Genomic DNA, 14,288 nt, shown 5'->3' with positions numbered 1-14,288 from the left:
ACTTTGTCGGCTTACACTGCGACACTGAAAAAAATAAGATAAACAAGGTTTTTTTAAATGAAAGAATACAAATCCCCCAAACGTTAGCAACAACGATAGACGAAAAATCTACAGCCAAATGGATATTACGAAAACTTTGCGTCTTATTTTGGGAATTGGGACCATTCAGTAATTACAGCTGCAATACCGTTTTCAACTGCTAGAGGTCGTGCTCTTGTTATTCGCGTTGCTGCAATTAATCTCATCAGCAGAGGTAACCAATGGGGAAAGACTCAGGTGTGAAGTTGATCTCATCGGCAGAAATGACCAATGGGGAAAGACTCCAAGGCGAGCTGGCCAATGAGAAGAATGTGCATTTTTGTCACCAATGGTGAGCCAGGATTTGGGCTGTGGATCGACCAATGACAGAACAGTAATTTTCCAGGCGTCGTGTGCAGACATTTATGTGGTCTGGCGCGAAGATAGCGCGTCACTCACGGTCAATCCACCAGCCGGGCCGGACCGTACGTCTTTTTTGCAGAGACCACAATTTTAAGCCGAAAGTTCTGTACTATGTCTATGGCACGACGGCCCACGTGCAAATGCATAGTATCAGCGCCAGTGGCTACTAAGTGCCAATGAAAGGGGGGCTTCGCAGTGAGTTCAGAGCATTTACGATTTACGCCAAGACGTGAAGACAATGCTCCAGGACATGCAAGGACTTACTTCTTAAGGTAAGACTTCTTAGCCAGCTGGCATGTTGTCTGTCTCTTTGCCATTTTTTAGCGACATGATGTAGGCCTGGTAGAGCCTATAAGACGGAGATAACTTATGTAATACTTCATCTTTAGTACCAGAACCTACACCGTCTTATCTTCCCTGTTCTTCCGGACTTTTAAGTGTTTGGATTTTGTCTTACATCGATATCTTCTAACTTTTTCACTTCAATAACTTGTTGGTACCATTGAAAGTTATGAAAACGAACCATGCACTCGAAAACTTAGATATTCAATACAGTTGTCCATTTCCATTTCCAGCTTGGCCCGACTAGAAGATCCGGAGATGCTTGAAGAGAACACATTCCTTGCTTGGACCGTTCGTCAGTTGCCTGTCCCTATGTCATTCATCGAGACAATGAGCAGATAAACATGCAGTCAACAAGTCATCCAACAAGGTATTGTACTGTATTTTGTGACAGTAGCTCTTAGCATCTTATAGCACTAGCTGTGTCGGTAGTGTTCATTGTGGAAAATTATCTATAATTGCCAATACAGCAGTTTAGCCTTTTGTTTGTTGTATCAACGGTGAGGCAGCTGATGCATGACTGTTTCTTCTACCGTTTTCACAGAAATGTCTGGTAAGGGAGGTGTCAAGCGCCAGTCTCTGAAGGTGCTTCGCGGCATCGAGTGCATCCCCAATTACAAGCCAAGGATCTGGGCTTCGAGCGATTCATTCTGCGGACTTCTTATAGTTTCTAAGGTGAGACAGCAAGCTAGAGAATGGAATCCGCTATACCTTCAGGACATTCAATCGCGTTTGTTTCTGCAGCACCTTATCTTTGACTAGTAACGTAAAATATCTGGTATTTAGGTATTTATGTAATTGAAATACACTTGCAAACTTCCAGAATTCGAATCAAATGTCCCAATACTGTGTATGCATATGCAAGACAGCGAAGCAATGTTAGTCCGTCTCATCTTAATGATTTTCACTTTCTTGCAGTCACGAGAAGCTGGGAAGGAGACATCTGCCAACGACTGTCAGGATGTTATTGTCATCAAGCACAGACAACGCGACGCACAACGATGTTCATGGTGGAACTAATCCTGTTGAGAGCATATATCGTCCGATCCCAAGCTCGCCAGCTCCACATTGACGCCCAGAAAGATCAGTGCTGGTGTGTACGCCCTACACGAGGACCTGAACTGTAAAGTTATGTTGTATGGAAATGCATTTAAAAGTGTAAAACGGGAACATCTTGCAGATATGGACTGGGACTAGTCGGCATGATAGCAAGTAAATGATTTGTGATGTTGCATTTATAGCTTTAACTAATGTTGCCATTTCCCTATGTCTACCTGAGGCATTGTTGGTAGGGCTTATCACAATCTCCTGGTTGGTTGTAATGTGCTTGCGTGTGTTTTGTTGACATCCCGAGGAGTGTTGCTGGTAGGTGGCTAGGATGTTTTGAGAGTGGGGGCTACTTTTGCACTCAGGGCTTCGGTCCGTTACTGCGGTGTACAGGCCCGGTGTGTGGCTGGTTTGGTTTCCGTGACTGTGCCGGTGGCTGAGGTTGTATTCGGAGTTGCTGTGAAGTTCGGTCCTTCAGGGAACAGGGACTTTCCTGGTTCTGTGAGCTCATGGCTGCCTGGGTTTTTCTACCATCTGTTGTCCTTTCTGTTTTATGTCGTGGTCGGTGGTCGTCGGGAACCTAGAGCATTACATAATCTGCCTTGTGTCGTTATCTTGGGTCCCGAACCAAGACAGTGACACGGGGCCAGAAAGGAAGACAGGTGGTTGAAGAGCTTGGGTTGTTATGAGCTTACAGAATCAGGGAGGTTCTTGTTTTCTGAAGGACTGAACTTTGCAGTAACTTCGAATGCGATCTCGGCCATCGACATGGTCACAGAAACCGAATTAGCCACGCGTCGGGTCTGTATACCACAGAAACTGGCTGAAGCGCTGTGTGTAGAAGTAGCCACTGCTCTCGAAATGTCCTAACCCCCCACCAGCAACATGACCTAGGGTGTCATCGAAACGTACTCATCACATTGCTGCCCATCAAGAGATCATGATTCTCCCCGCTGATAATGCTTCAGGTAGACAGAGGGGATGGTACATGTCTAGGTTGAACCTAGAACTGAAATTATCATCACAGATCCAAGTTTACTTCCTTGCATGCCCCCAGCAGTGTATAGATGTTCTTGTTAATGATGTATCACAGAATGTAAAGTGTACAATGTCAGTCACCATGTATATTGCGATGCTAGATACATGTAGTTCAGTCCTGTCTTAATGCTTTGTTTCAATAAAATGTATTGGTATCATGCCATCGCAGCAAATGAGTGGCTGACACTGAATGTCTATATGGTCTCTTGCTATCAACTTTTATTTGTTTTTGAATTTGGCTTCGTAATTACATAATTGTGTTCAAGTGGTTTACAATGTAGTAGATGTCGATATTGTTATGTGTAACGTTAGATCTAGAGATTACTTGAAGCCATTCAAATTTGCCCTTTTTAAAATTTCTTTGCTTAAGGCTTCGGTTGATGCTCACAGACACGATCACGAATACGGACTAATCCAAACACACAGCACACACACACATTTTTCGAACACTAACAACACAAATACCTTAGCCTTAAGCTTTAAGTTAAAGGAAAAAGAAACTTTTTTGAGACTTAAATTATAAAGGGCTTCAATTTGCCTCTCAATCTATGCATATCAGTAGTTAGAAGTTTTATAGCTTAGCAAAGTTAGCGTCAAGGTTAATAATGTTCACAAATGGTTTTGTTAAGAAGATAACAAGGTCCTCGTGTGTATTCATGGCGTACTGTAAGCACCAGCTTGCCACTGATCAAGTTGCATTGATTTGTATTTCGGCAATGTTGCCTTTAGAGTCAAGCGTTGTTCTGCATGTTGTCCATTTTCGATGTAGTCTGTAGCCTGTTATTCTAAGGTCTGCAAATGTATTACGCTACCCGCTATGCATAGTATAGATATGATTAGTTTCATTTCTTGTGTTCATTTCATACAAAGGTCTTTTGCTCTCAATAAGTCTTTATATTTCATATTTTGTAGCTTTTCTAGTACAAGACTGGCCACCTTGTCCTAGAATGCTACTTTCTTGAAAAAAAATGAGCTTTGAGATCAAAGGACTTTTTCCTCTGGAGTCATCAATTTAAGTGTAAGAGTATTTGTCACTTTTTAAGATCAAGGTTTGAAAATGTCCTGACCAAGATATTGTACATTTTGCATTCCTCTGTTGCTACGCAATAAACATTTTGAAACCAGGTGTGATTTTATTTATCCCTTTAACACCCTGAACCTTAAATGTATCGTATCGCCCAAACCTTAAAGGGCTGTATACGTGAAATTGGTGGTACTTTCATACCAGCCTCTTGAAAAAAAATGAGTAGTCCCTCTTTCCCACCCCTAAAGATTGTGAAACTGGTGGTCCATCTCATCCAAGAGCCTCATTATGAATTCATTATCCCAATCTTCCATCCCAAAACTTTACGTAAAAAGGATGGTTCTTAGCTTCACATCTCTGAATGAAATGAACGGTCCCTCTACCCAATCTGTTATTGTTAACGTTTGGAACATGACGTGAAAATGACACACTAGACTCAAAATGTTGACCAATTCATGTCTATAGATATTCATATATGCAGGCAATGTATTTGTATACACGTGTATGTGTATATGCAGTATACGTAGCGTAGTAGTAATAGACCTTACGAAAGTCGCTGTACTTCTGCTATATAAATAAAGATTTCACGTATGTGGAATGATTACTAAGCTTGTTGCAAATCCGTTTGTTGGATGTAAGATATATATCAAGATCATAGCCTTTAATAGGACACAGCCCTGTGTTGCTTTCGGTCTTTAGTGGTATTCGTTTTACAATGTACTAGTATAAATGATCATAAATGTGCTGCGCTAAAAGTACCCTCTGCACGGAAACTTTGGCAACAGCGCTCCTATCAGTCGGCTTGGTTACTGCAAAGACCAACTTACTAAATATGTTTATTCTGGAGAATACGCCCAATTTCGGAGCCAAAATCTTGCATGAGGTGTTAAGCTTTAATAAACTTCTGAATTCTTTTATGTGAACTATGGTAACTTTTCAAAGGGATTTGACCCCAAAGCAATAAGAACTCTAAACCATAAAGGTCAATTCCCAGTCTTTGAGTTATATATATCCTATGCTGCTTGGATGATTCATCACTCCTCTATGATTATTACTTAATGGTAAAGCTGTCTGGATGATTTATCACTCCTCTGTATGGTTATTACTACTTAATGGTATACTAGTATCACTGTGAATGTATCATTCAGTTTTAAGTTATCCGCTTGTGTATTCTAATTTGTGGTCAGAAGAGCCCTCACCTTCCGTGGACCCACTATCTGGAACAGACACACGCACAGCCCCAACTCTGGCTTTCTTTAAGAGACTCTTAAAGTAACGAAAAGGACCAAAATGAATGGACTTGAATCATGTTTCTCGTTATTATTTATGTATTTTGTACCATGTATGTAAAATTGTATATAAAGAATGATAAGGCTCATTGGGACTTTTAATGACGTAAACTCTATCTCTGTTATATACTTTGTCTGACCCTTGCCTCTTCCCTCATGATCTCAATGAAAAGTGGCCCGCATGCAGATTTTAAACTTTCATGGATAAACAAAGGTTCAAACAAACAATTATTTTGTAAGGTTTCAAAGTTAACATAAGGGATCACCCGAAAGATCAATAAATGGAAAATCATCATAATGAGATCCACGTGTAGGACGAAGACCGAACGTTGAGCGTCCGTTGAAAGAACAAAAAACAAAGAGAAATCATTCGAAGGCCACAAGAAGACCCTGGCAGCTTTCTCTCGAACTACAGTACTTGTGGCGTTTTCTAAGGAAACGGTGAATGGGTGAATGGACTTTTATGATTACCGGCTTCGTACTTAAGAACATGCCCTTGAAATGTACTTTGATTTCGTTTTCTTTATTTGTAGTTGATTGGACAGGAAGAATGAAGATCAATAAACATGCAATGAACGAAAGGGCAAAGTCGAAGTCAACGACTCCAAGTGCAACCAACAGCACAATTTTGTGTGTAACTGATCCATTTAAGCGACTTGTGGCCTGTAATGTTGTCGAAAGTCGCTATGCACATAGATTGCGTATTCTTTTATTGGAAAGTAGCGAAAACGGAGACAAAGAATCTAGGAAAGTGGAAAAGAGCATCGTAACACCCCCTGTATTGTTGTAAAGTGGACTGTTCCGGGGACTTGTTCTGATTTGGAAGTCACGTGACGTGGGATGTTCCCATCATGGCGCCCGAGAGAGCGAGCTCACACCACTTCTCCTCCTAAATATTATGTTTCCAAGATTCCTGCTGTGTTTGTCTTCGAGATCGGAGCGGTAGACAAGGGCTGGGACTTGTAGGATTTCTGTAGGACTCTTCAACTCGGGAATTTCCGCCATGGGGAAGAGCGGCAGCAAGCTGACGGCCGGAGAAATGAAGGAACTTCAGGAGTGCACCTACTGTGAGTTGTTCCGCCGGCGTCTCACATAGCCTTGTGTCTTGAAGGCGTCTCAGTTTTGTGTCTTCAGCTCCCTCTCAACTTCCTTATTGTATGGTTAGTAAGCATTCTGTCCGATCGACCCCTCGTTACACAAGCAGACGATATCAGCTATTTAAAGAATTCTGGAGGAACCACGTCCCGGAGTAGGGGACCGGGAAGCCTAGTTTCCGGCTACGGGTCGCCCCGCGACTTCTACCCGCCGATTTGCCCTTCGCCAGTTCGGTAGATCACAAATTCACTCTGATCGAATCTAACACTTTCAATTCCCGTCTGTAATAGATCTATCCCCGTGTAATTACGTTTGTTTATTGGGTTTTTCCTCCCCGTGCCCGTGACACTCGCGGAAAGGCTGACGAGAAGGAAGCTAAAAATAAAGTGGCGGAAAGTTCAGGCCATAGCTGAAATGCTTGTCCGTGTCGCTTCGTCATGATAGTCGGCTTTCTACGTAACTTACGGAGGAAAAACAACAAAAACCGACAATTTTGCACATCCATAAAGGCATTACTATGGAAAATATCGTCAAAAACATACCACGCAAACATAAGGGGCTGTGTACGCCTACTGTCTGTCAATGCCCCAGGTAGGGACTGTACATTAGCTGTTGTGTAAGGAGCTCAGATATCATGTCATGTAATAATGAATCACCCCTAATCTATCCAATATGTGCATGCTAGCTAAAACCGTGCAACTTGAACTTTAAATCCTTGTGCAAAATTGATATTTATTTGAGATTCGCAGATTCAGTTTTGAAAGACACACCCCCATGGTTAGTGTTTTTGGTCTGACCCCTGTACATCATACTGTGACAGACTGCAGCATATTGCACACCACAACAGATCACTTTACTACATCAACATCCCTGCTACTGACAGAACCTACTGTCTTCAGCCCCAAGCAGATGGTGGGAGAGAAGATCCTATTGTTTCCGTATTGCCCTGTCTTGAAATGATGGTTTGCCAGGCTAAGACTAAGCGAATGTTAGGATTTTTCCACTGTATATGATAGTACATCTGCATGGAGGTAGCCACTGTCCTACACCAAAGTTGTCACCTGTCTTTCCTACATGCAGATATGTAGAAAGTACTATATGAATAAATAAAATAAACATATACTTAGATACATAAATAAACAAAAATCTAACATTACCATATACACTCTACAAGGTTTCTCTTGGGGGCCAAGTTGGGGCTGAAATACAGTTGAGCAAAAGGTAGTAGATCATTTGCCAGACAAGGTAAATCAACTGAGATAACCTTAGCAACAGAGTCTAACTCCAGGGCCTATGGTAAAATTTCCTTGGGGGCCTGTTGGTCCTGGAGCGAAGTAAGGAGCTGGTCCTATGTTTGTATGTAGGCCATGGAAACAGTCTGGCATTCAGGCTAGCTGCTATATATCATTCTGTTTTGACATCATTTTTGACAGCTGACCTCTCTCTTTACACTGGAAAGTATCCCTAGAAAAAATAATCTAAGGGACCACAAAAAAGTGGCCACAACAATCAGGTTACAGAGATGTTAACTATTACAGGATTGACTGTATTTGACTATTTATTTGTCCCAGAATTAGATGGCTTCAGGCAGGGCTGTCTCCAGGACTTGTCCCTCATTTTGGGATGGAACTTCGCATGACAGATTTTATCTCATCTATCCCAAAATCTGGATTTAACGAAATGAAGTTGTTGAAAATGCTTTTTTTTCAGCTTAAAAGACAGATTTGACAACTAAAAATACATCATGGGCTCCCAAACAATGATTGGGACAGGAAAAACATTCAAAGCTGGAGACAGCCAAGGAGTCAGGTTGAATTATGAATATAACACTACTTCACCTTTATCTGTGGGGTAACCTATTTTTGTTGTATAAACAGGGTATTTAGAGATATCAAGTCGACAGACGGTGGTTTTAAATTGGAATATTTTGAAAATATTGCAATTTGGAGCCAACGCCCGTCGACTTGATATCCCTATTTCAAAAACAACGGATATAGGTTACCCCGCGGATAAAGGTAAACTCGCATTACAACACACAATATTTGTTTATTTCAGCTATAACAGGTACAAACACCTGTTCCACAGGTAACCCTATCCTGCACCTGTTGTTGTTCTAATTGTGGTCCTGATTGATGAGGAAATATGAACCGTGGCCTGTTCATTATCTGATTGTGATCAGGACATATTAATTATGTATGTCCCGTCATATGATGTTCCTGTGTGATCAGATAGACTGTCACAGACTGTCTGTCTGTGTGACTAGCTAGTGCATCAGTTCTCTGAAACTGAAAGTCTGATACTAGTGATAATGAAAGTGGCACTGTTGACTGTCAAGCTAATCTCTGTTGTCATTTGTAATATGAATATGTTTCCTTATTACACAAAGCTGACTACAATCAGGGCTCAAAATTGGAGCTGTGCACCCAATTATTTTCTGTGGGTGCACAGGGTGCACCCGAATATTTTCTTAGGTTTATGTATATAAAGATATCAAAGTATACTAGTATACATCATATTCTTGACATCTAAGTGTGAGAAAGATAATAAAAATGTCTGTCATGGTACTTGTTTAAGAATTTGATAGCTTGTAACTAAGTTTTACTATTAGGTTATACTTAAATTTAAGTGGTGCACCCACAAATTTTTTGGTGCACCCAATTTTTTAAGCTGGGTGCACCCGTGCACCTAATCCCAAAAATACATTTCGAGCTCTGACAATGTACAATACATAACAAGACCTGAAAGCCCATCCAAGATTATGTGTTACAAGAGTAGAATTGGAATAGCATCTTTATTCCCTATGTATATATATCAGAAACATCATGATTGAGACAAGCTCAGATGACTAAAAGAATGAGAGTTAGGACTGACTGACCTGATAGGAGAAGTAGGTGTTACATTTAGTAATACAGGTGCTATGGAATATCCCTTACCCCATTTCATAATTATATACATATGAGTGTAATTAAGACAAGTCTGTGTGCCCTTGAAATGTGGGGGTGTATTTTGATTGTATTGCTGGATGCCTACTATTCTAATTGTATCATGATTGTTGTTGTTCTTCCACATATGTAAATAGAATAATTACATTTGTATAACACCGTCACATCAGTTCTAACAACCTCCTAAATAGATTTGGATGGATCCCCACACATGTTTGCAATCTTTACCAACCTATCAATTCAAATGTCTTTTGTAACATAATGTAAAGGCACATTACATAATGTTGATCTATGAAACTGGACAAAAGTTTTCAGTGAAAAGTGTTGGAAATTCACAGAAAACTTTTCTCCAATTGTGAAGATTGGGTTTTAAAAACTTCATGTCATTCCTTCATGCCTAGCATCCATAAATTATCATTGTAGGACACTGGTATTTATTTAAATACTTCCATTGAAGTTTGTGATATGTGATATGAGTGTGAGAACAGTCACGATGTCAAGTAAGGCATCAATCAACAATGTTCCAAGGCTAGAGTATTTACTAATTTAGATGTTGGACACCCCAGTAGTAAACATGATCTGGTGGTTAAATGTCATCAGGCTGTATGGGTGGAGTCTGGCAAAGTATTTGGGACAGCAGTTTTTTAGTCGTGTAATGTTACTGCACACCCCCTATGTGGTCATGTTTACTTACATACAGGTTACAAAGGACACAGTCAACTCTGCTCTAAAACTCAACACCCTGGTCAACTCTGGGTTACATGTAGCTTCAGGGAACATTTTTCCTGATATTGAAAACTGGAAACTTTTGTATTACGAAAGCACACATGTTTCAGGTCTGAACAGCAAGAAACAAATTGTGGATGATTAAAATGAACAAAAAAATACTTCAATCTCACAAATTATACCAAATTATTCAGCTCATAAGAAATGACAATAGGCAACTAAAGCATTTCAACATTTCCAATTTTTTGTAGCCTAAACTAGTAACTAGGTAACAGTTAGCACTGGTGCCATCCGATTACTACTGGAGCTCCTATACTCACTGCAAACAGCGAGTATAGGAGCCCCGGTAGTAATCGGATGGCACTCTGGCTAGTAAAGAGGAAAAAGGAACAAAACATAATTATACATCAACCCTAGAGCTGTCTAAATTTTAGGCACAGATACAGGTCCGGAACTTTACCTGTATCTAGAGAAATTTGATCAATTTTCTGTAAATTATAAATGTAGCCAACTTTCTTTTTAGTGGGAAATTGATCATCTTTGTATGAGGATTTAGATATTCGAACCTCAAAACAAAGTTTTCTTAATTTTCAACTGCAACTTGCAAGATAATCACAATGATAAATGATTGCTTATCTTTAGTCACAAAAAGTGGTTAGTTTGTTTAGATACAGGTACAGGTACACAGATGTTTAGGCCCGGACCTGTACCTTAACAATATTAAAAGTATGGCAGGTACATAGCTGCCCTAGAATGGAAAAAAATTCATAATCATACAACCGCTTTCAGGCCCTCAGTTCTCCAAGTGTGAGTGTTTTGGTTGTGAACGGTTGATATTGACAGGTTGTGCCATGGTTAGTGTGGTCTGAATGGACTGATATGTGCCCTGTACAAACATAACACTTGTTCCAGGCTGTGGACTGTGTCACACCACAAGCGATTAGGCCTGAACTTTTACTCTTGTTGACACAAGTATAAAAGCAACACAAACGCAGAGACAACACTTTGGGCATTCGCTTATAAGCCTTGTCCGAGTTGCGCGTAAAATGCATGCAATATCACAATGAAGAAAATAAGATTGTATTTTGATCCCTGTAACATCTTGATAGTAGCTTCTTCCCAGTAACTGTTACATTATCTCAGCTTTGCAATGTTATTTGTCGAACAAGAAATTAAATGTAATTTTTCTCAAGATCTAATTTTTTTCTCTCTTTCTCTTTACAGTTGACAAAAAGGAGTTGCAACAATGGTAAGTAGACTGTTGAACGTATTATTCTTTTAGTTTTAATTTAGTTTATTTTGTTATTTAGTACATGTGTATTCGAATATGCAGGATCTATGTGTGAGACAGGTTGTTCCAAATACAGTCCTCAAAATGTGTCCACAGTGACCATCCGAGGGACTTGAAGTTGAAGAAATTATCAAAGTAGACGTGGATGTGCACATGCTCAATTGCAAGACTAGTACTGGTTTATACAGAATTCTTTCAAGAAATACGTATGTCGATTTGGAACTATATAAGGGATCACTTATAAGTTATATGATTATAATTATAGCCCAAAAGTGGCTACAAAAGTACAATGGCCAGGTGGTTCTTTATGCTGAGGAGGTTCAACTGTAATATATTACTCATTTACTGACTGTAAACTAGAAATACGCTACCGCTAGGGTACTGATCCTGTAAATCTTATAAATTGAAGGGAGGTTGAAATGGTGTCAGTTAACAGCAACTTGTATTCATAGCAGCACCCACCAGGCTTTACCCATTACAACATCCCTTCATCAGGTGTTAGCTGCCAATGTTGCACTCTGACCTGACACAGGGGAACATTAGTTCAGATCTGCCATTACACAGTCAATAGCCACACATAACAGGCATTAAGCTGTAACACTGCATCTGTACATTTGGACTGACTCCAGAAAACTACTCATGCTTGCAGGGTATCAAAGTCAAACCTACATCAGTGTGACATACAATTTACAGAGATGTTTTTATCCTAGATTGTATGTTAATTGCAAACGACTTGTAATTTGGTGGGGAATATATTTTCAGACTCAGTATTTTTGGTCATGATTTAGCTTGTCAGCAACATATTGCAATGAGTAAGTTGCTTAAATTATGATAGCAGGGCTAGAAGTATTTGTAGGGACCTTTTTTTCAAATTACAGATTAAATTTTCAGACAACTTATATTGCCAGCTTAGAATCTATCCTGTTCTATTTTGTCCTGTTTGCTCCTCTAGCCGCTTCCCACAAGCCAAATAATTTGGTAAGCAATAAATATTAATAGAGAATTGCCAAACACACTCCTACTCATAGGCTGGCTTTGCTCCTCTGGCAGCTTTTGGTGCTATCCTATGTTACCGTAGGATCTGCTTGGAGAATAGTGAACCCGATGTAGTAGAATGAAATTAAGAGCCCTATAATTGAGAACCCTATAGTTTGATACAAACTATAGGGTTCTCAACTTTGATAACAGAAGATGTTTGTTATGTCTTTTACATCTTGTTAAGAAGTTTATTCCACATACAGTCCTAACAGGTGTCCGCCCATCGCTCGTTTGGTGGAGCTCATTAAATTGGACTAATTTGAAAGCTTCCAGCTATTCCATGCCAGGGTGCCTCGTTATCTAACAATGAATTAGGACAGAAAGAATACTCCAATTAGGTGCTTGACAAATTGCTTGCCGTCCACTATTATTCACTTACCTATGCATCACTCTTTGAATGCTGTAAGCCCTGTTTTTTTCAATTTGTCAGAATTTTGCCCTCAAATTTAAAGAATTATCGTTTTAGATAACTAGTACTAGTAGTAGCACTAGATGACTTTTATTTTGCGTTACGTTTATTTCAATACTGTATTCTATACCCTATTATTATTTTGATCATTATTGTATTCTCAAGTATACATTTGTACTTGCAATTGGCCTACTAGTAGGGCATGAATTTCAATAAAGTTTTATTATCTGCTAGGATTTAAATTGTGCAGAGAGCAACAAGGATAGAGATAGATACACAACAGGTAGATAGATACATATTGGTAGTTAGATAAATTATAGATGAATACAGTACTTGTACAGTAGTGATATACATTGTACATATGATAAAAGAAAATCATTTTATTACTTGTCCCCCCTTTGATCAGGTTAGATGGTATAGTCCATCTAACATGACAAGAAATGCCAAAAATCTTGTTTACAGTATACAGCAGCATGTATAAACATGTAACAGCGGCATGTGGACAATCTTGTTAATAAGGCTTTGTTACGGCATGTATTGAAGGCATTTGTCGTAGATTAGAATACCAGGCTAAATTAAGGAGCGCCCCAGAAAACATGCTTTTATATGGAGAAATAGCAGTGGCTAATAATAGCCATATATAATACATACAAATTACGGCTTGTTTTCTTACATACTGTGCATATACAAAATAATATATATGTGCATATCAATTCAAATGCAAAGCTAGTGAATAGAAATTTTGGCAAGATTTTCAGATTGGTCAAAGATCCTTCCATCATTCTGTCCCATGTATAGCTTTTCAGCTGGCAACCATACAATTACAGTAACTGTTATCATATACATGTAACATGTATATGAAAGTTGGAATATCACGTGTCAAATGAAAGGAAATATTGTACTGTAGATATCATGCTTTCCTAGTGTAGATATAACGAGTTCAAATCATTGATACTACCAATGGTAGAGTGGCTCAAGAAGATGAAACTGCCAACAACAGAAAAAGGTAGAAACTAAATGGCCTTAGCAATCTACATGATTTATTCCAGTACATTGTTTTATGTTAATGCAATCACCTTGCTGTTTTCCCCCAAAGCAGTAGATCAAACGCTGTGCTTCTTGAGAGTTCCGAGGTTGTTTTTCTTGTGTCTGGCTTCCTGGTAATGGTAATGCTATTTCTGCTCTTTCCAGGAACAAGTCATTTTTGGAAATCGCATTGTAAATAGCCTTTTTCCTCCTTATTTCTTATAAAACTGAAGTACTGTTTTCAGGAATCATACATTGCATTTTCCTTTGAATAGATTGTAGACATCATGCTTTCATAGTTTAGATATAACAAGTTTGAATAGTTTAAGTAATACAGTATTTCTATTATTGTGCCAGGTAATAATAATTTAGACATGGCCTTTAAATAGTCTACATGTAAGTAATACAGTGACAGTATTTCATTTTCAAGCCAAGTGATGTGAAGCAATATTTTACTACAAAAAATTCTCGTCATGAGAGAGTTGTTTTCATAACATTCAGGAATCTTACATTGTAGATCTATTTTCCTTCAAATATTATATGAAAATAATATTTCATTTAAAAACCAAGTGATGAGAAG

The 14,288-nt window shown here is 39.1% G+C and overlaps 2 protein-coding genes across 16 annotated transcripts in view; one reads left to right on the top strand and one right to left on the bottom strand.

The window, feature by feature from the left end:
- LOC118421949 (zinc finger protein 208-like) overlaps positions 1 to 14,288 on the bottom strand; it is a 516,296-nt gene that overhangs the window by 145,922 nt on the left and 356,086 nt on the right. The gene's annotated exons all lie outside the window — the stretch shown is intronic.
- The window catches only part of LOC118421042 (neuronal calcium sensor 1-like), a 53,918-nt gene continuing 45,610 nt past the window's right edge, over positions 5,981 to 14,288 (top strand). For 7 of the 15 annotated variants that reach the window (XR_004831801.1, XM_035828195.1, XM_035828194.1 and 4 more), the window contains exons 1-2: positions 5,983 to 6,248; positions 11,169 to 11,193. Coding sequence is in view for 14 of the 15 variants with exons in the window: in XM_035828195.1 (XP_035684088.1) it covers positions 6,185 to 6,248; positions 11,169 to 11,193 (89 nt within the window). In the remaining variant the exon portion in view is untranslated. Of the gene's footprint in view, positions 6,249 to 11,168; positions 11,194 to 14,288 lie in introns of all 15 variants that reach the window. The other 8 variants (XM_035828199.1, XM_035828193.1, XM_035828203.1 and 5 more) reach the window with 3 other exon arrangements.

The sequence above is a fragment of the Branchiostoma floridae genome, chromosome 8 (genome assembly GCF_000003815.2).
Source record: "Branchiostoma floridae strain S238N-H82 chromosome 8, Bfl_VNyyK, whole genome shotgun sequence".
Taxonomy (NCBI): Eukaryota; Metazoa; Chordata; class Leptocardii; order Amphioxiformes; family Branchiostomatidae; genus Branchiostoma; species Branchiostoma floridae.
The sequence above is the reverse complement of the archived record's forward strand: the minus strand, read 5'-3'. Positions and strand labels throughout refer to the sequence as shown.